At 28.7% G+C, this 21,461-nt stretch overlaps 1 protein-coding gene and 1 long non-coding RNA gene across 5 annotated transcripts; one reads left to right on the forward strand and one right to left on the reverse strand.

Annotated features, from left to right (window-relative positions):
• The first annotated feature begins 1,168 nt into the window (after positions 1-1,168).
• Positions 1,169-2,857, forward strand: LOC145189286 (uncharacterized). 4 transcript variants are annotated; one of them, XR_016444614.1, is made up of 3 exons: positions 1,169-2,256; positions 2,362-2,430; positions 2,521-2,857. It is a non-coding gene; the product is annotated as an uncharacterized LOC145189286 (long non-coding RNA). The 4 variants fall into 4 exon arrangements; XR_013847221.2 differs by having other exon boundaries at positions 1,169-2,204; XR_016444615.1 differs by having other exon boundaries at positions 1,169-2,204; positions 2,524-2,852.
• Positions 2,858-5,035: 2,178 nt separating this feature from the next.
• LOC145181368 (uncharacterized) lies at positions 5,036-21,194 on the reverse strand. The gene is made up of 21 exons (XM_090100370.1): positions 20,680-21,194; positions 19,985-20,254; positions 19,705-19,838; positions 19,531-19,572; positions 18,659-18,793; positions 18,292-18,423; positions 16,647-16,773; positions 14,872-15,130; positions 14,584-14,789; positions 14,370-14,502; positions 14,204-14,283; positions 11,503-11,592; positions 9,024-11,215; positions 8,152-8,377; positions 7,694-7,833; positions 7,546-7,607; positions 7,319-7,443; positions 7,058-7,232; positions 6,707-6,930; positions 6,567-6,626; positions 5,036-5,556 (listed from the first exon to the last, which is right to left on the reverse strand). The coding sequence occupies exons 1-21, from the start codon at positions 21,109-21,111 to the stop codon at positions 5,332-5,334; spliced, it is 5,469 nt and encodes a 1,822-aa protein (XP_089956496.1). The 5' UTR covers positions 21,112-21,194; the 3' UTR covers positions 5,036-5,331.
• Between the last annotated feature and the right edge of the window lie 267 nt (positions 21,195-21,461).

Raw genomic sequence — 21,461 nt, forward strand, 5'->3', positions numbered from 1 at the left:
AAAGGATTTTAACAAAAAAGCGAGTTTTTTAAAACCTTAAAAAAACCCTTTAGATGTCAAAAGTTTAAAAAAACTAAAAATGATTTTTTTTTTATAGAGAATTAAAAATTGAATGCAAAAAAAAAAAACTTAAAAAGTTTAAATATGAAAAATCACTAAAAAATATGTACAAAATCCTATTTCCGCTTAGCGATGCATAGTGCAACGTCGGGCCAACGTCGAAATACGACCATTTTTAAATACGTACAGTGTGAACCGGGTTTAGCGTTAAAAAAGTTTTCGTCCATTTTTAAAACTGTTGTGGCGCAACTTTTTATTAGAGTATTTTATTGCTTTCAATTTCATGATTTTATAATAATTTCGTAGTAATTGAATATTGAGTAATTTCGAATTTAATATCAAATCATTAAAAAAAATAAATACAAACATGCTAATTTTTATATCTATTAAGATGCAGTTTTTAATTTTTCTTTAAAACAAGAGTTTATTTAATTAAATTATAATGTTTATAATGTCATAATGTATAATTATAATGTTTATAATGTTTATAATGTTTATAATGTCACTATATATAAATTATAATGTTTATAATGTATTTAGTTTATAATGACATCATAAACTAAAGTTAAATAAACTCTTGTTTTACTCCTGTATGTACAACATACATTCATAATGTATGTACTGTACATACACACAAATTAATCGTATCATGCATTAGCTTTAAAAATCATGTAGTTTGTATCAATAAAATTATGTCATAATGTTATTTATACAAACTGTAGGATTTTTAAAACTGATGTATGATACAATCAACTGCAATGTAGTTAATTGTATCATCCCTCAGTTTTATCTAGTTAATTTATCTAGTTAAACAATATCTAGTTAATAATGTATGTACCACATACAGTACTAATGCATGTAGTACACACATTATAAATAATAGTGTATTAAGTACATAAACATAATAAATGTAGTACATACAAAGCATAATACTGCCTATACTATTTAGACAACTCATACACTCATACAGTCTGTATCATAAAATATAATACAGTCAGTATCATATAGTATGATACATACAATTAAAGAGTTATTAACTGCTAAAGACTTAAGTAGTTAATAACTATGCAGTCTAAATAGTTATTAACCACTTAAGTTTTTAGTAATTCATTACTTGGTACTACTTAATAAGTATTACCAATTAAGTGTTGCAATTTATTATATGCATTTATTATATGCATTGGTATTCTACAAAATGAATGCAATGCCAACAAATGTACTGATTAGTATTTTTTAAATCACGTTTTTTTGCCATGTTTATCCAGGTAGATTGAAAAAATAATTTTATTATGTTTTATATGCATTTTATTTGTATAAACTAAATGTTTTTTGCATGTGTTTGTCATTAACTATTTTTTTACTTCAAATATAGATTTTTATTTTGATATAGATTACTTATTGAATATAAAAATATGTAAATTATATTACTGTTATCTACAAACACAAAAATATATAACCTATTACATATAGTTTTAACAGTAGTTATGTCTAAAGCTCATCAAATGAAAAATGCAAGTTCAAATGTTTATATAAAGTTGTGTAATGAGGAGCATTCAAATGTTAAAGTTGCTCTCAAGCGAAATCAATATGCAAGATTTGCAAGAATGCTAAGCAGTTAGAAAGAACATTATTATGTTTGAATATGTGTATAATTTGTACAAATATTTTAAAATAATTATAGTTATTGTTACAGCAAATTTTGATTTTTCTCTGTGTTACAAAGTTAAAGATGCTTCTTTGATCAGCATTAATGTTAAATATTTATTTATTAGTAAATCCATGTGTTTAACAAAGATAACATATTTTTAGTAGATGGTTTTGTTTTACAAAGATGTTAGTAAATGCATGTGTTTTACGAAGATAAGATATTAGTGATAAATATACGTGTACCTCATTCACGTATTATAATTCTTATCTGCATTATAATTGTATGTTGTTAAAATGTCCTAAAGTTATAATATATTATATAACTTCTTGTTTCTGTATAGTTTTTGTATTGTATGTTTTTCTTGTTTCATTATTATTTTTTGACATTTATAATTATTTACTGAATGAAGCTTTTGTTTAAATTGTTCTTTTTTTCAGTTATGTTCAAAGGGGCATGTATTATTTAATTCATTTGGCAGCTGTTAAAGAGGGAGAAGGTGACAATTATTTGGGAGTGTATTAATTATATATATTTGTGGCATTTTAATGGTAATTGGAATTCTTTTAGTAATTTTATAGTAGAGTTTTGAAGCTTGTTGTCTCTAATTATTGCAGTGAAATACTGATACTATTATTTGAAAATTTTCTGTATAGACCATGACTTGAAAAAATGAATGCAATATCAACAAATGAACCTATTGTTTTTTCACCATTTTTGTGCAGGTAATACATAAAAAAAATTGTTATGTTTTTATTTATGTGCATTTTACACTCACACAAATATATATAACATAATACTTATAATTTTAACAGTAGTTATGGCAATGCCTAAAGCTCATCAAATGAAAGATACAAAATCAAAGATTATCAAATTAAAGATTATCAAAGGCTATCAAATTGTATAACGAGGAGCATTCGAACGTTGTAGTTGCTCTCAAGCGAAGTAAAGATGCAAGATTCGTTAGGATGCCAAGCAGTTAGAAAGAACATTATTATGTTTAGATATGTGTATAATTTATACGATTATTTTAACTTAATTATAATGATTATTATAACAAATTTTGATTTTCTCTGCGTAATTATTAAATTAAAGGTGGTTCATTAATCAGCATCAATGTTTACTTTTGTTTCTTAGCGCCAAGTTTTATTTTAACTTATTTGGACATTTTAATAAACATTTCAAAGAAATAGTTGCGCTTTATTTAAATTAATAGTTGCGCTTTATTTAAATTAATAGCTGCACTTTATTTAAAGAAATACAGTGGCGAGCAAAATAATAGGTGTGAATAATAAATTTCACTTAAATTGACATTTTACAGTATATTTTATAAAGTGACATCTAGGAACTGATTGCTACACAAACTATGCTTATTTTATTATAACAGAGAGCAGTATATTTCCAATTTCTTACAAATTTATTAAGGGAATACCCTATTTATATATTTAACCTACAAATTTGGTGGAGCAAAATAATAGGTGTGTGTTTATTTTAACCTGTTTGCTGTAGGATTAAAAACATTTTATTATTTTTATTTGTTGTTGATATAAAGGTAAGTTCAATATTTATGCAACTTATATAAAATAATAACATATCATATTTGTATTGAATTAGAATTAGATATAAAATGGGACGAGGAAAACATTGCACAGCGATAGAAAGAAAACTTATTAGAAATTTAAGAAAACAAGGAAAAACTTACAAGGAAAATTTAGTTACGATGGGATGTTCTCAAAATAAAGTTACAAATGCCTTAAAACCAGAAAAATCACGTGAGAATAGAGGAAGACCACGCAAAACGTGTCAGCGTACGGATGATCACATTACAATTATTTCAAAAAAAGACCCATTCAAGCCAGCAACAAAAATTTTTAATGAAATTAATGAAAATATTAGTGTTTGGACAGTTAGAAGAAGGCTTTTAGAAAGTAAGTTGCCAGCTCGAACTCCGAGGAAAGTACCATTTCTTGGTAGAAAGAACATTATGAAAAGAAAAATTTTTGCAAAGAATCATATTGCTTGGCGGGGACCAGGTATGACCAAAAAATGGCGTAATATTTTGTGGAGTGATGAAACTAAGATTAATTAATTTAATTCTGATGGAAAACAGTATGTAAGAGGTCCATCAAAGCAAGAACTTTCACCTCGCTTCACTGCGAAAACAGTGAAACACGGCGGAGGAAATATAATGGTGTGGGGTTGCTTTTCCTGGTACGGTGTGGGGCCACTTTTTTGGATCAAAGTTATTATGACCCAATATACATACGAAGACTTACTAAATAATGTCATGTTGCCATTTGCCGAAGAAAATATGCCGATAATTTGGCATTTCCAACAGGACTGCGACCCAAAACATACATCCAAAGCTGCGAAAGAGTGGTTTACGACCAATAATGTAAAAGTTTTAGAATGGCCACCTCAGTCACCGGATCTAAATCCTATTGAAAATATATGGAGACAGTTAAAACTTAAAATTTCTGGACAAAATCCAAAAAATAGAAATAAACTGTGGATGATGCTCCAGGAGGCTTGGTACAGCATTCCTGTAGAAGTTTGCAGAAAACTAGTGGATTCAATGCCGTCAAGATGCACGGAAGTATTAAAAAATAAAGGATATGCAACAAAATGTTAATAGTTTGCAACCCTATTGACTTCCATCTTCATTTTTTATTTTACACCTATTATTTTGCTCGGTGTGGAATTTATTTTTTTAAAATTAAAATATATTATATATATTTAATAATTTAATTTTTATTAATTTCTGTTTATTTATGTAATAAAATAAAAGTTCTAATAAAAATTCAAATTTTTATTTTATTTGTTTCAAAGATATCCTCGTATTTGTTAATTTTTTGGTTCGCACCTATTATTTTGCTCGCCACTGTAGCTGCGTTTTCTCTAAAAAAATAGTTCCACCTTAGTTAAAGAAATAGTTTACTAATTAAAGAATTAGTTTTAATTTGTTTGCAAAAACTTTACTATTGATTCAGAAGGGATGCAGATCTTTTGAATCAAAAGCAATGATTTTGCAAACAAATTAAAACTATTAATAGTAATATTTAACGTAATATTTTAATAATAATAATTATTAAAATATTACGTTGGGCCAACGTCAGAATGCGACGCTCGCCCAACGTCGAAATCCGACGTTGGGCCAACGTTGGCCCAACGGTTGGTTTAGACGTCGCGCCGACTACCAAATCGACGTTAAGCCAACGTCGGTTACCAACCATCGGCCAACCAATTTTTCGACGTCGGCCCGACGTTGGCCCAACGTATGTGTGCTAGCTGGGAATATATTCCTCTAATATATTAGATATTTAGGAGACATTTCTAAAATTGTTTTTTTCTTTCTTTAAATAACGAATAACGAACAATAATTTTTACAAACATTATTATACACTATTTACAGAATTCTTAAAAAAACACGAGTTCAACACTCTTTAAAAAGAGGCAATAAATATACCGTAAGAATATCATTCTGTAATAATATTTTTAGAAAATAACTATACTCAACAATATAAATATAAACATGGTCATTTAAAATAATCTAATAATGTACATCTTGAAATCAAGTAATATGAAATTTATGCTGAAATTAAAACAGCAAACTAAATGTTGCAAAATCAATTCATTTGTAAACCACGAGTGCCTTTCTTCGATGAACACACCGCGTTACTATTTATGAAGTGTGCAATATGAAAAGAACCTCTCCTATCTCCAAGCAAAGACACTGGGGAAGTGATCGCTCCAGAGATATCGATCGAAGGTTCAATCTTCTTTGACATACTATGTAGCTGATCTTCGGGTACCAAAGATTTGCTCAAAAGATAACGTTTTATTTCAGGCACCTAAAAAAACCGAGATTATGCTAAAAAAGAATTAATGTTGACGACAAATTTAAATAAAAATTGTAGTTTGATACACGTAAGGATTAAACTTATAAACATTGTGAAAAAAGTCGCAAAAATAATCAAATAGTGAACTTTTGATCACTAAAATTATGTGCAGAAAAGATCATTAAACATTTTTCTTTTAACCAAAAATAAAAAATTAATGAGATTCTCATCAAAGCACAAGACCACATTAATTGTGTAATGTGATGTCACTAGTTTGGGCCAGAGGCAAGAGTTTCTTTTAAACATCGAGTGATTGTAAGGCCACTTGGAGCGAAATAAATTTTTGAAATTCCTGTCAAAAAGTGCCAGTTAAACAAACAATTTAAATTTAAACTTTACAGCCGGCTGACATTTTACACAAGCATGAGTTCGTTCATAATTGCTCGAGTAGAAGGTCCAATTGCAGGTAAGTGAGATATTTTTCAAAGTGAAATACTCAAATTTTTCTTGAAGCTTTCGGTGCTCTCCACCGCAGTTCATTCTTCTTCTCAGTCAAGGTAGTCAAGTTAATCTATGGTTTTGGGAGCAATTTACTTTTGAACAGCTCTTCTGGTCAAAACTACATGACATGGATGAACACTGCTCTTAGGCGCTTGAAATTATTCTTTTCGATTATTTTGCCTACCCGACCACCACCATCGGCTCACTAGCGTCCAGATTCTTAGGACTTCGGATTATGTTAGCAATAGTGTTTCGATGTATCTTTTTTGCTTTAAAATAGTCACAATTGGATTGTTTGCCGTAGGAACAATTTTCTAAACAGAACTTTTAAATTCTCTTTCTTCGTATTTTGAGGACACTTTCGAACAAGATGATAAAAATATAAAAAATTGATGAAACATGTTTGGCAAAGAATTAAAATTGCAACAAGAATATGCCAACTAATAATTAAGTCGTGTTTGTTTAATTGCGGTGCACAAAATTTTAGCGCTCAATCGTTAATTTTGTTAAATGAAATCAACCTCTTGGAAATTATATTTTTTACGTTGAAAACGATTTATCTCTTCCAATAGCGAATAAACCTAAAAAATAAAAAAGTAAAAAGTAGTTTTTATTCAAAATTATTTAACTAAAAGAAAAAAGATATTTTATAGTTGCTTACCTGTCTTCTCTTGCTTAAATTAACAATCCCCCCTTTAAGATGGTCAGCATTACCATCGCAAATAAAAGTGAAGTCTTTTAAGTATATTCCAAAGTAAGGAACAGCAGGTGTTGGAGAAGTTCGGAGAGCTTTTCTATACTTTGAATGATTGCGTTTAGAGTCCATCAGGCTCTCAATCTTTTGTAAGCAGCTCAACACATTCTCCGGTATCAAATCACGTGTGCCTGTGGAAAAAAAAAAAAGGACTAAAATTTACTTAAATAATACTCCTACCAGTAATACACAAAACAATTTTTGCGCTACTTTAAAACCAATACAACATATGATCAAAAGCTACTGACAATATCCTACCTGCTAACCTTCGTACTGGACCACAACTTAGTCCCGCTACTGCTATTGCCATAACAGCGTTATAATTACGAAATTCGAGACACTGCTTCGCTGTTTCAACGAAATTTATAAACATCTGAGCACGCCTATGAATGTTGGGTTCCGAAACGATGCAACAGACTATCCAATTGCTCATCTGGGATTGTTTAAAAAATTGTGAAGATTTCTCAAAAAAATAAAATAAAATATAAAAAAAAAAAGAAAAGAAACTAAATAATATACCTGATTAAATCTCTGCGCAACCTCCTCAATAGGGTGCCAATTTTCTTTTTCAACACGCAATTTTTTAATATATCCTAAAGATATTTTTCGTAGGACATCTTTTGCCGTTATGTTGCAAAACATCTCTAAATTAAATGAAATTAATGAGAAGATTTTGTTTCAAAACATTAGGAACTATACATGTACGATCGTGTAAAAGTCAGTCTGTTTTGAGTAAGTGATATTACCATGGTCTATTAAAGTAATTTGCCTTGCTAGCTCTCGGGGATGGTCGAGCAATTCGTAAGCACTAAAAGAGCAAAATTGAGTACAAAATCAAAAATGGCATAACTCAAAAGAACTTATTTTTTATATATTTGAAAAAGTAAACAGCACCTGAACTCCCTTAAGTTGAGATTAGTTATTTCTGCATCAGGTGGGCATTGACAAGTTTTATATTTTTCATCTAGATCATAACTATGATGCCTTGCAATCAAATGTGAATAATCAGGTTCAACCTTAACTAGTAATGAATTCTAAATAAAAAGTTTACTTAAATTGCCAAGAAAATTTTAAAAATTGTCAAAAATAAGAAAAATATGAGTAAAAGTTCCAAAAAAGGTTCTAAACATCTGTAATTTTTTATTTATTTTATAAAAAAATGTTCCCATGGAGCATCTTTAAGATTTTTCTCCCAATAGTTGTGATTATGAGCTTTATGTTTGCAAATAATCAATTGTGAGGATACTGCAATTATACTGATCCCTAACTTACAAATTTATAACTTTTAGTAAATTTTTTTTTTAAAAAAAACTCAATTTCCACAAATATAAATCCTATTAGAGCAAATTTACCTTTTCAGGTATTGAAGTCATATTCGACACATTGCATGAAGTAGTATTAGATAATTTACAACCAACTTCATCATGAGAGGATTCTAGTTCTAAGTTAGCAAAGTTTGTTGGAGAGCACTTAATAGCAACTCCTCGACTTCTAAGCCTTCCTTTTAAATTTAGAAAAGATAGAACCTCAATTGCATTTCTAGGAACTAAGCGTGTGTGATCTTTTGTGAGAGATAATCTAAGAGTAAACAAAAGATTAAAATTATCTAAAATAATTAATAATAATCGTGATACATCATCACCATCAATCTTATCTTAAACTCTAAGGCATAAGTAAAGTTGATTAAAAAAACATTCACCCTTAACTTATAACATAAAATGTGTTGATGATTTTACTATGTAAAAAGAAATCTTTTGCCTTAGAAATAACTAGAATCTCTTGCACAGTAAATAAATTTTCTACTCTTTCTTGAGATATTTATTATCAGAGCCAAAAGAAATTTTTGTTTTCCAAATTGGCTTCAAACTTTTCAGCATGCCAATATTTAACACCATCAAGAATTAAGTCGCTTTAGCAGAAGATCGCCAATCTCATTATTGAGAAAGCACATTTTTTCTTGAAGCTTTTGATTGTTTTGGCAAATATGAATTTTTTTCTAATGGTAATCTGTTTGCAGTTGAATCACTCTTGAATATATATATTTACTGATTATAAACATATTCAGCGATTGTTAATACATCTTTATTGATTATAAATATATTGTCATCAAAAGAAAAAAGGAAAACTAAATTAGCTTATTATTATAATTGATACAAAAAAATTTTTGAACCAATATTCTTAACCTAAACCATAAAATATTTTATTAATTAGAAGCATTGATTACCCTGCTGGCAACTTTAGAGCTGCATCTGTTTTTTCTTTAGAACTGCTTGATTTTTGACTGCCTAAATTCATATTCTTATCTTTGGTTTTAGATAAATGAACTTGAAGAGCCATTGCACCCCATGTTCCACACTCCTCAGCTAATTTGCTCCAAGGATTTGTGTCAATCTTATGATTTCTAACACTGTTTGACATAGTGTGAGTTAATAAACAGTTAGCTAACTCCTTTATGGTAATTAGGCTGTCAACCTGAAATTCAAGAACTTTATCATTTTTAAAAGAAATTTTCATTGAACAGTCATCAATTGGTTTCCAATTATTTACTTCAGAGAAATCAAATTTCTCAACACAAAGTTTAGTGCATTCATCCAATAGAACAAGTCTTTTAGGACTTAAACCAAATAAACGAGAGGTGTAAACTTTAGTGAGTCGATTTGATGAAACAAGCTCTTTAACTTTAAAGAATATACAGCCATAACCGGACATTCCTTGACAACAGTCAACATAGTTATGTTTTGCATTTCTTTCAGATTGTTGTAAGGCAACAAAGCTTTCATAATTGTTACGAATTTTTTTAGCAAGAGTTTTTGAGGCAGATACATGAGACCCAATACTTTGTTTTAACCGAGAACTATTTATGCTTTTAATTGTATTTAGACGCTGTGGGAAATCTTGACCATACTGATATAAATCTTCTATATATAACTGAAGCCCACCTAAATAGACCAAATCATCTTCAGAACATGGTAAAGAGCCATCACAAATAGCATGGCAACACTGATCATATAAAATATTATGATGATTTTCTGGTGGATATCGATAAACATTTTTAGTGTAAGAACTTTCAAGAGAAGTTGATAACAATTTTTCTAAATATTCTGCGCAAGGAGCATAGGGACCATCTATAATTTTCATTGGAGCTATTATTTCAAAAAGTTCTTCTCGAATTGTTGGATAAATCTTAAAATCTTCTAGTTCACTTTCAAGCCAAGCTATCCATATTCGAACAAGACGTGCATGTATTACAGGCAATGGTGCATAATGTTCCATTGTGGTATTGGTGTGATTCAAATTAACAAAAGCGGCATATGCTTTTGGTTCACGAAATCTATGTAAAAGCAAACGCATGAAGATAACAGGATGTACAAATGTTTGATACATTTTAATAACAAAGTCAATTATTTGATTTTCATTTGGATTGGATCGAACTCTAGCTTTATTTCTTGCTGGGCAACCAATACCTCCCCATAGTATTTCAATATTTTTGGTGAGTGTTAAGACAAGATTTTCAACTGATGTTCCACGCAAATATAAATGCCCTTCATTTTCTTCCTGATTGCTAGTTAGACTGCAATCTTCTTCTGGTATAAAGTCATATATATACATATTACCTAGATCTAAATGACCCATATAAACAAGAGCTCGCCCTGCTTGATACTTAATTTTTGTATTTGGGTGCTCCAACAATTTATAAAGGTATTGAAACACATTTTCTGCTTTCATCTGTGCATGTCTTTCAATGTTTGCAGCTATGTTAGCAATTGAAATAGTAGCATAAAGGATAATTTCTTGATCGCAATCATTCAAACAGCTTAGTAAAAAATTCAACATATGGGATTTTGTCAATTCATCTTGTAATTTTTCATTTCGGCTGCTTGCTGCTAACATTTTCATTGCTACATGACGTGCAACAGGGCGATCAAAAGAACGCTCTTTACTAATCTCAGAGCTACCAGTGCTACTTAGTTTCCGACGCCCACTACTATCTAATTCTCGAGAGCCATGACGATTGACAGATGATAGAGAAGCAAACCGAGCTAATGGAGCATCAGCAAAAGACATACTATCTGAACGCCCACGACCAACACCTTCAGAATTAACATACATCAAATGATCAGCTCTAAGTATATATTTATTATGTAAAGAATTAGATCTTACTGGAGATTTTTCTAAATCTTTGTCTTCGTTAAATGATAGCTTTTTAGGCTTTCTATCAAGTAATGGTGTACGATAACCACTGTCAACACTTGAAGATAGTGTTGGTTTCATCATAACAGAAGGTGAAATGGTAAAACTATTGTTAGCACGAATTATGCTAAGAAGAAGTTCAACTTGGATTCCTGATATTGTTGTGGAGTAATCACGATCTCCATCTTGTTGAAGAATATCATTAAGAATAGATAAACATGAACTCTAAAAAAAGTAAAAACAGAACAAATCTGAGAATAAATTTATATTAGAACTTTAACATTTTAAATGATAGCCAATCTTCATTCAATTGAATGCTCAGCCAAATCTGCAATATCAAATAAAGTAGAAATCATAAGACAAGTCAAAATAATACTGGTTAATGTTTTCTTTTTCAAGTACCTCATTTATAAATATGCAGAAAAATACTAATGAAAAAAGAATGTAAGTTAGCAATGAACTTGCTTTTAGGAATATTTTTTTAGCAAACAATTTTAATTTCAAATATTTACTTGAAGTGGTTCAGGTGAATCTAGTAGATCAATTACAGTTTTTAGCAACCCAGCAGATATACACTTTTGTTGACTTGACATACCATTTACCTAAAAAATCAAATCACGTTATTTCATTATTCAAATCAGAGTAAAGATTCAAGAATGTACTTTTTTTTCATAATACCATGAACTCCAAAATATAAACTTAAATTTTGCATATAAATAAAAAAAAGAATCTGGAAATTGTAGGAGTTTCATGCAAAGACAACATGTTTTTGTTAACTTTTATTTTTTTAAACTGTTTTTTAGATATATACATATACATATAAAAAAAAAAGCAAATAGCAAGTTAAATAACATGTCAGGAATCACAGAACATCTCCTTATTATTAAAAAAAAAAAAAAAAAGCAAAAAACATTTAGTTAATCCAGGATTAAAACTCTTCAAAGTTTAAGATTAAAAACCTATTCATGCATGGAGTAACTACAAAAGGGTGTTTTTAAATATTTTCATCTTTAGAGATTTTAAGTTTTACATACAAGTTCAGGTAACTTATTTAAATACCAGTAACAAATATAGTAGCAGAACACCAGCTGAACCTTCAATTGCAATCTATGCTCAGTCACTCTAGGTCAGACAAAACAGAAAGACTCTAACTAAAATATCAACAGGCAAATATCCTGCTTAACCTAGAAAAACTCCAGCCAATTCAATATATGATAATTCATAAGCAAGGTTATCTTTTTTTTAATTAGGGATGATAGTTGGGATTATATTTAAAAGTCAAGTGAAATGGAAAAATTTCAGAGCAGGATTATTAGAGAGAATCTATCCAAAAAATACACTACTTTAAAACTTTAACAATTTAAATGTAAATTTATTTGTATAATACTGCATAGTTTTAAGAGCTACTAAAAAAAAATTACACTGAAAATAATAGTTAAAATAAAAATTAAAAATGTTGTTTAATGCTTTAATGCCCACAGTAGCTATATGGATAGCAGTGGTTTAAATTGGTTTTTAAACTATATTTTAATGTCTTATTAAATATAATTTATATCAATTTAGTAAATTTTACCATTTACCTAATAAGTTATTGGGGTGTATATATCTATATATCTATATCTATATATATATATCTATATACATATATCTATATATATATATATCTATCTATATATATATATATATATATATATATATATATATATATATATATATATATATATACATACATACATATATATGTATATGTATATGTATATTACACACACACACACTTAACAGCAAAATCAAAGCACCGCTTATACATTTTGATTTATTTTAATTGTCATCAATATTATCATATATTTTGACAAACATATTAAGAATAGAACACATAAACACAGTTATTTTAATGATAATAATAAAATTCACTTTGAGGATGATGACAAAAAAAACTGAAACCAAAAATGTGGTTCGTTTAACAAAATAAAGTAAAATTATTATTATTGTTATGCACACTAATACAGCTTAAATTGAAACATTTTTGACTTATCAATAACTTGTGTTACCAGCTCTTAATGTTATTACACTCTGATAGCACCATGGCATACTTTCAATTAGAGATCTAATCCTTTCTTGAGGGATATCCTCCCACACACGGATAAGACTTTGTCACAACTCTTCTAGGATGTTAGGTGATGGATGTTGGCTTCTAACACGGCATCCCATTACATCCCTAAGATACTCTATTGGGTTCATACCTGGACTGCAAACTGGCTTCCAAAACTTCAATATTAACATTATTTAAGCATTCAGTAACAATGTGCTGTGTGTGGTCTAGCATTATCCTGCATAAGAAGGAACCCATCTCCAATGTATGGTGCAAAAGGTACCACAAAAGGTTCTAAAATGTCTGCTATGTATTGTTGAGAAGTCAGATGTCCACCATCAACAATAAAAGGCTCTGTACGAGCTGTTAAATATATTCCACCCCATACCATCAATGAGCCACTTCCATATAAAGTGGATTCTCAAATGTTACAAGCGAAATATCTTTCATTTGGTCTTCTGCACACTTTTGGACAGCGATCAGAACTTACAAGGCAAATCCTTGACTCATCTGTAATAAGACCTGTCCCCAATTATGCATTTCCAAATTCATATACCTCCTTGCAAAACCTAGTTGTTTCTTCGGTGGTCTACAGGCAATCTGGGACTAGTAGCTGCTGCCCTAGGTCGTAAACTTAAAGTCTTTTTCTTATGGTATCTTGACTAACAGCAGTTCCATCAACTTCAGCAAGTTGTACTTGGAGACTTTGTGCAATAGTGAACCATTCTCTCAGTGTTCAAAGCATTAAAAATTGGTCCTCCACAGCATTTGTAGCACGTGGTTTACCTCGGCTGTTAAAACAATTTAGAACCAATGCATACTTTTCTTTTAGAAGTGAGCTTTAATCACAGCAAATAATGGTACTTATGAAAATATGCTATAATTTTGAAGTTAAATAAGGGAAACAGAATAAAACCTACAAAAGGCATTATCATCTTTGAAATTAATAAATCATGGAAATACATAATATTTTTCAAAATAAGTTGGAATTTATAAGTGGTGCGTTAATTTTGTGGTTAAGTTTGTGTGTGTGTATATATATATATATATATATATATATATATATATATATATATATATATATATATATATATATATATATATATATATATAACAGTACTTACATTAAACATATTTGTCAAAAGCTTTGAGATATGTTGAAGGTACATCTTTTTTGTTGAGTGAGCAGCTATTACTAACTGACCTATTTCATAAAAATATTTACAAGCTAGTATTTGTGTTTTTTAATGAATAATATCAGGAAATTTACAATATTGATATTTAACTTGCCAGCTGCTTTTGGAAGACACAAGTTGGCTAGAAGAGCTGAGTGACATTCAGAATTACTAGATAAGGTCAACAGCAAATCTAATGAGTCACCAACAGCATCTTTTTTAAAGCGCTTCATATGTGTAGAGTAAGTCTAAAAAAAGACACAAAAAATGCTCAATCAATTATACAAAAGATTAAATTTGCATAGCATAAAGTTTATTTAAAAGCAAACCTTTTTCCTGCTCACATTTTTGGCATATTGCTTTTCACTGAAGTCTTCATTACATAAAAATTGATGACTTTCTTTGTCAAAATCAGAATCAATTGACTCATTTATAGAAAAAGTACTAAACCCACTTGAATGACCATCATTCAGGTTTGTAACATTTATTACATTATCATGTAAATAATTCTCTGCGCTATTTCTTTGAAGTGAATCTAAAAGAAGAGTTTAATCAGAAAAAATATTACTAGATAATGGTTCAATGATTGAGTATAAATAAATACTCAAAATAATTACTATTTCTGTTTTTCTCATCAGGTAGATAGCTTGATGAAAGTTTTCTGCCAACAATTAAAACTTCTTGCAAAGCAACTGGTGGAAAACCATTAAAATTCATTTGAACATTTTGAGGAAGCAACACTGAACTGGCAGAAGACTTTTGACTGTTAGTACGTGAAACATCTGATTGAAAGATTGAACGAGAATCAGAGATTTCAAGTGCTGCAAAAGCTTCACATGTTGATTGAACAAGACGATTTTGCATTTCTTTTAACTCCTAGAATTTATTATGAATTAAAAGCATAAACATTTTTATCTACAAAACTATACATATTAGTCATATTAAGACAGTACAACATTTCTGAATCCAAAACATTTCCAATATTCTGACTTTCCTTATGCTATTAGCTCAAGTTAGCCCAAAGTTGTGTTACTAATTGTAATACAACCTTGAGCAACTAAAACTGGCATTCCTTCTTATTTTCTTCTGAAAACTTTTAATTCCTAACTGTTGCAACATTATAAAATAATTTTACCACATAATTTTATCCTGAAAAATCTTCTTAGGTGCCCCATCTCAAAAATTGCCATAGTTTTAAGATTGAAATGAAAAGTTCATTTTGGAAAGAATATGAAATGGTTTTTTTAAAGTTTAAAACCTATATTGATATTACTAAGTTTATAAATTATGCAGAATGATCTAAAAATACCTTGTTAATCTGGCAAATACAGATGAATATGATGATAGATTAAATCACTATTTAAAAATCTTTACACAACCAGAATCTACAATTGATATTAATGAGACAGTTTTAACACCAGTTCAAGGACCTTTGTGAACAAATGATATTGTTTTTGAGTCAATATTTGTTAGTCCAGAAGAATTTCAGAGTAAAAAAGTACCAAAACAAGCAACAAAAGTTTCATCAGTCATTAAACCTGATGAGTATATTGCTAGTTTAGAGGAGAAAAAGAGAGCTAAAGAAGAATTAGAAAGACAGAGAATTGAGAAAAAAATAAGAAAGAGAGAAAAAAAGCTGAAAAAGAGTCTGAGAAACAGGAAAGAAAGCAAATTCGGCTAGAAAATTTGAAAGAAAAACAAGAAAAAGCAGCTAAAAGTCTAAAACTGAGTAAAATTATATGTAGAATAATGGAAAAGAATTTTCAATTTTATATTATGTGAAGAATTATTAAATATCAGTCAGAAAAAAAGTACCATTAGTGTATTAAGCATTTTAATATTCAAGAAATATACAAACATTAGGACTTTCTTTTTTACTTTTTAGGAGTTTCTTTTATTCCACACAAAATTATAGTACTTTGTTTTTGTCATTACATTGAACTACATTACAACTTAAATTCAGACTTTTTAGAATATATTCTTGCCTAAAATGAGTAAAACTGAAAATTTATTTATTATTCTACACTATTATCAAAAGCGAGAATTTGAATTTATTATTTATTAGTATAAATTCATTCTTACAAATTGAGATATTGAAAACTAGGACTTTCTTATATCACACCATGGTACCTAGTTAGTATTTTATTTCTACTGTTAATTATGAAAAGAAAGTACATTAAGTTTAAATGACATTAAAGTGAAAGTTTTTGGTTGGCTCAATAAAATAATTATTTAAAAAGTTTTTAACAATGCAATATTACCCCAAAAAAAGATAATTAGTTCTATGATATATTAGTATAATTATATATCATTACAATATCAATACGTGTGTATATATATATATAATATTATAGATATACAGACACATTTTAAAAAATATTAATATTCTTACTATATTGATATCTATTGGACGAATACCATCAAGATCATTATCTTCAACTCGTGCCCCATGTTCAATTAAAAGATATGATAATTCCAGCTTTTGCATGCTCCCAGCACAGAGATGTAGAGGTGTTTGGCTAAAAAATAACAAAGACATCTAATGCAACAACTATAGTTTAAAATTTATCTTTGCTTAAATTTTTATCTTTGATTAAATCTGTTAGAGATTTAATCAAAGATAAAATTATCTATGAATATAAACATATCAGACTAAAAAATGCAATTTTGGAAACAAATTGCAACCAAGTGAAAATATTTCTTCTAGAACTATCATGTTTTCCTAAATTCTCTGTAATAACTTTATTTATTGCATTCTAATCTTGATTCATTCTTGATTTAGTAGTTGCTCAAAATTATTTATTTCTCTTAGGTTTTTGAAATTAAAGGATAAAATTTCTTTCCTTTATTTTTTGCTTTGCTGGTGTGTGGCAGCTTTTGAGAGAGATATTGAAATCATGCTGCATTCAGTTTGTCTTAAAACAGCCAAAGTGTTTTAAGACAAACTGAATTTTATGAATTTTAATAAAAAAAAACATCTTTTTGTGCAAAGTGCACAGTATTTAATACTTTTTAAAAATAAACTACAGATATAAATGATAAAGGTATAAAGCAATTGTTTCAAGGGTTGAAAAAAAATTATTGCAAATATCTTTTAGAATTTAATAACTTTGCATGTCTAAATATACTGACTATCATAAGAACAATTTATTTTAATAGGATGATATAGAAGCTTGTACTCAACAGAAAAAAAAAAAGCTTTCCAAATGAAAAAATCTGAAAATAAAGAGAAAGAATAAGCTTTTTTTTATTCAAAATATTTGAATCAAAAATATATAATAAAAAAAACACTTAATACCAATTATACATGAAAAAATAAATACAAACAAAAAATTTTATTTTGACTTCTTAAGTAAGTACTTCTTTTTCTTCTTAGAGCTAGTAAAGAATATAACCCAAATCAACCTTCTCCTCTTCCTCCTCTATCTCTATTAAAAAGTATAATGCAGCTTTTTTATGTAGATGGCTTAGAATTAGGTGATATGTATTGGTCTTCCATTTCTAGCTCTTTTCTTGCCAAAAATGAGATGAAAGTTAAGTGTTTCCTATGTTCAACTTATTTAGACTCATTTTAATAGAAACAAAACTGGTTTATATTTGTAATGATTTTGTTTGTATGAGATAATAACCTCTCATAAGATGCATAAGTTACAAGCATGTAAAAGTAGTCTCTTGCTAATCTATCAAGCAAAGAGTATTCCTTGGAATGACGTGAATATGAAATATTGCAACAGAAGTATGGGAACTTTTTGTATACTTTTTTTCTAAAACCTGCAAGTGCAGTTTTTCAGGAAATCAAAACACAGATGCTTGATTTTTTTTCCATGCTTTGCAGCTAATGGAAGATTGTAGAATTCACTATGAGACAAAGGACAAATAATATAGAAACGCCTTGAATGATAAATCATATATTTACTTTTTGAAGGAAACCCTTTGATATTGGATAAATAACATTTCAGTATCAAAGGATTTCTAAATAAAAAATAAAAAGGAAAAAGAAATTCTGTTAAAAATTTTAAAAATCAAAATAAACTTACTAAGATCGATCTTTTGCTCTAGCATTTGCTCCATATTCTAGTAATATTCTTGCAATTGAACTTTGACCAAGAGATGCAGCCATATGCAGAGGAGTTTGTTCCTTGGGACCTTCTATATTTACATCCATACCTCTAGCAAGAGTGAAATAATAGTTAAATAAAAGAAAAATAGTTTCAACTCAAATTTGATTATAATTAATGGATGGACAAAATATAATACCAGACTGTAAAAGAGACAACATATTTTCTCTCAATAAAAAATTCAATAAATTTTTGTGATAACAGAAACACAATTTACGCAAACATTTTTTAAAAGTTCAGGTAATGGATTATGGCAATAAGAAAATTAAACTAATCTTCAAAGAACCTTTTTAACAATAATTCCACAATTTTCCCATCTCCAGCTTTTACAGCATAATGCAAAAGGCTGTGGCTTCTTTTATCTAGGGCTGTAAGCATAGCATCTTCATCAATGCATTTTGAAACATAGCGCAGATCATGTCTGAAATCAAAATGTAATGAAATCATTTTAAATCAATAGCAAAATATACTAAAGTAAAAGATAAATGTTAGGCTCACATTTTACATTTTTTTCTGATTGAAGATTACAGAATGTTGTCAATCCAAATTTTTATTAAAATTTGAGTAAAGGTCTTAAGTGTTAGCTTAAAGTAAATGTTTCTTGATCTGTTCCATTTTTTTTTTTTTTTTTGTCATCAATCTTAACAGATTTATTATCATTCTTCCCTGGAAACCTTCTATTCAGAATTACATTTCTGTAATACTCACACAGATCACAAAGTGTTTAGGTGTTATGAAACAAATTTCACTTTCTTCTTGTAACATTCTTACTACAGAAATTAATAATCTAGATACCTGAAATACACACAACTATAAGTAGAAGATTATTAGTGAAGGATAAGTAAAAGATTTTTTTTGTATTCTATAAGTTGCATTCTATAACTTCTGTAAGTTATATGAGGAGCTAAAATAAAATTGTTTAAAGGAAAACTACTTATCGTCTCACTAGTGTTGATTTATGATAAAAATGAAAGCTGAGTATCTATGTAGAAAAGATTTCTCCATGTTTTTTACTAACAAAAAAGACACATGATATCTCAAATAAATTGAAGATCTTTGTAAGAATTTTACAAGACTTTTAGTATATTTATATAATTTTATATTAAAAAAATAAAGACTTTGTAATTAAAAGTATAAAAAATAATAAAGCAGTTTTACCTTTTAATGGCTTTAACGGTTCGTGCAAACATATCTTTAACTCTAAAAAATTATATCAATTTCAAAAACTAAAAAGTTACTAAACAATAAACAGTATTGAGCCAAGTTAGAAGATCTGGTAAAATTAAAAATCTGTTACAACTTTAAATGTTAAACAAAAGTAGAAAAACTTACCCACTGAAATTGTTAAAAATATCTGACTCGTCATCTGACACAGGACGATCACTGAAATCAGTATCAACAGATGGCGATTGGTAATTTACATCATCGGTAGAACTTGATAGGGTGTGATGAGTAGTAATAGACTCCTAAGAAAATAATTCTACATAACAAATGTGTTAGTGCCAAATATAAATAAAGATTAACATATATAAACAAATCTCAACATATATAAACAAACATTTTATATAAACTATTACGTGTAAAATCAACTTAAGTGTAATTAAATAATTGCCTGCGAAGGATTAGAATTATCATGTCCAACTTCATTGAGGTCTAAGTTATCTTCAGATTGCAAAGTTGGAAGAGCGGCAGTTTTGATATGTCTTCGAGAGATAGTTTCGAATTCTTTAGTTGTATCACTTGTGTCGGATCTGATTCGCAAAATACGTGACCCCTCTTCTGAATCTGAACGAAATCGGTCATTAATTCCAGATTCGATTTTGCGGATATCTTTGGCCACACAACGAAATGAAAGGGCAATAGCTCTTGTTATTGAATAGACCTTGTAACATTACATAAATAGGTTAAACAGTTTCTATATAAATTATAACACTTTAACATTCACATCATGCTTGTTAACCTTTAAAAGTCACGTGGTGGGTTGCCAAGTAAAACTTTTAATTAAAAGTAATTACGACTCAACAAATTTTTATTGAGGATCGGAAAATAAATTATTGCACGGATAGCTAAAATAAGTAACTAAATTTTCTGGATTTTAGAAGCTGCGATTCTAAAATCCAGAAAATTTAGTTACTCTGAACAAAATTTATGACATTTAATAGTTTAAGTAAATATTGAACATTTTCCGTTTTTTCCACATCAGTTAAACAAATTTCCATTCTCCGTCCCTTTTTTCAGAATTAGAGAAAAAAATGCGAATAAAAAACTGGATAAAAATTTAAAACCATTAAAAAGGAAACAACGAACCTCCAGTTCTGATCCTGTTTGAAACACATGGCACATGTGTATTCTTTTTCTAGTAATATTTAATCCAAAATTAGTTTCAAAACCAGGAACCTCGTCTCTAGCACATAATGCGACAGCATATGAAGGAGCTGTTATAAGTAAAGCTCCATGCTCGCATTCGCTGATTTTAAGTACACCGTTCTTGATAATAAAATCAACTCGAATAGCTTTGGCATGTTGTTTTTTTATTCGCTTCAAAGTGTCCAAGAGAATTGCTTCTGATTTAGCCTCTGATACATAATCAGATCCAATATAATCTAGAATAAATGATAAATCGTTGAAGTCCTCAATATTATCGTTGTTAGCCGAAATTTCCTCTCTTTCAGTTGAATTGATTACTTCTAATTCTGTTTGTCTTTTATCTGAATGTTTTTTTCGAAACTTTTCAAACATTATTTACAAAAAACTTCAAACATCTTTTAATGTTACCAATTGAACATTTTATAATGCTTACTTATAAATAAAACTTTAAAAACTAATTCAAAATTTACGTCGTTACAACAGCCTATTGTATTCTTAAGCCCTTTAAGCGTACTAATCACATTGTAATAATTATGGCTGGTTTCCATCATTTAAAATTAATTACACATTTGGAGCTCATTAAAATCCATTCGCCAATAGAAAAAGCTACAGTGAACTGCTTTTTTCATATATAAAGCTAATTTGGAACTTTAGGAAATCAATAAAATTTTATTATAACATTTTAAAATTTTAGGATAAAAAAATCTTTTTTTGTTTAAAAC

Source organism: Hydra viridissima, unplaced genomic scaffold, assembly GCF_058129835.1.
Source record: "Hydra viridissima isolate aposymbiotic clone 2 unplaced genomic scaffold, HvirCarnegie_v1 scaffold_10, whole genome shotgun sequence".
NCBI lineage: Eukaryota > Metazoa > Cnidaria > Hydrozoa > Anthoathecata > Hydridae > Hydra > Hydra viridissima.

What these genes read in the sequence shown, in the direction of transcription:
- LOC145181368 (XM_090100370.1), bottom strand. Translation starts at nt 21,111, where the DNA reads ATGTTTGAAAAGTTTCGAAAAAAACATTCAGATAAAAGACAAACAGAA. An exon ending in AATTACTTTAATAGACCATG is followed by an intron (nt 7,444 to 7,545) that starts GTAATATCACTT and finishes CATTTAATTTAG; the next exon opens with AGATGTTTTGCAACATAACG. An exon ending in TCCAGTACGAAGGTTAGCAG is followed by an intron (nt 6,931 to 7,057) that starts GTAGGATATTGT and finishes TTTTTTCCACAG; the next exon opens with GCACACGTGATTTGATACCG.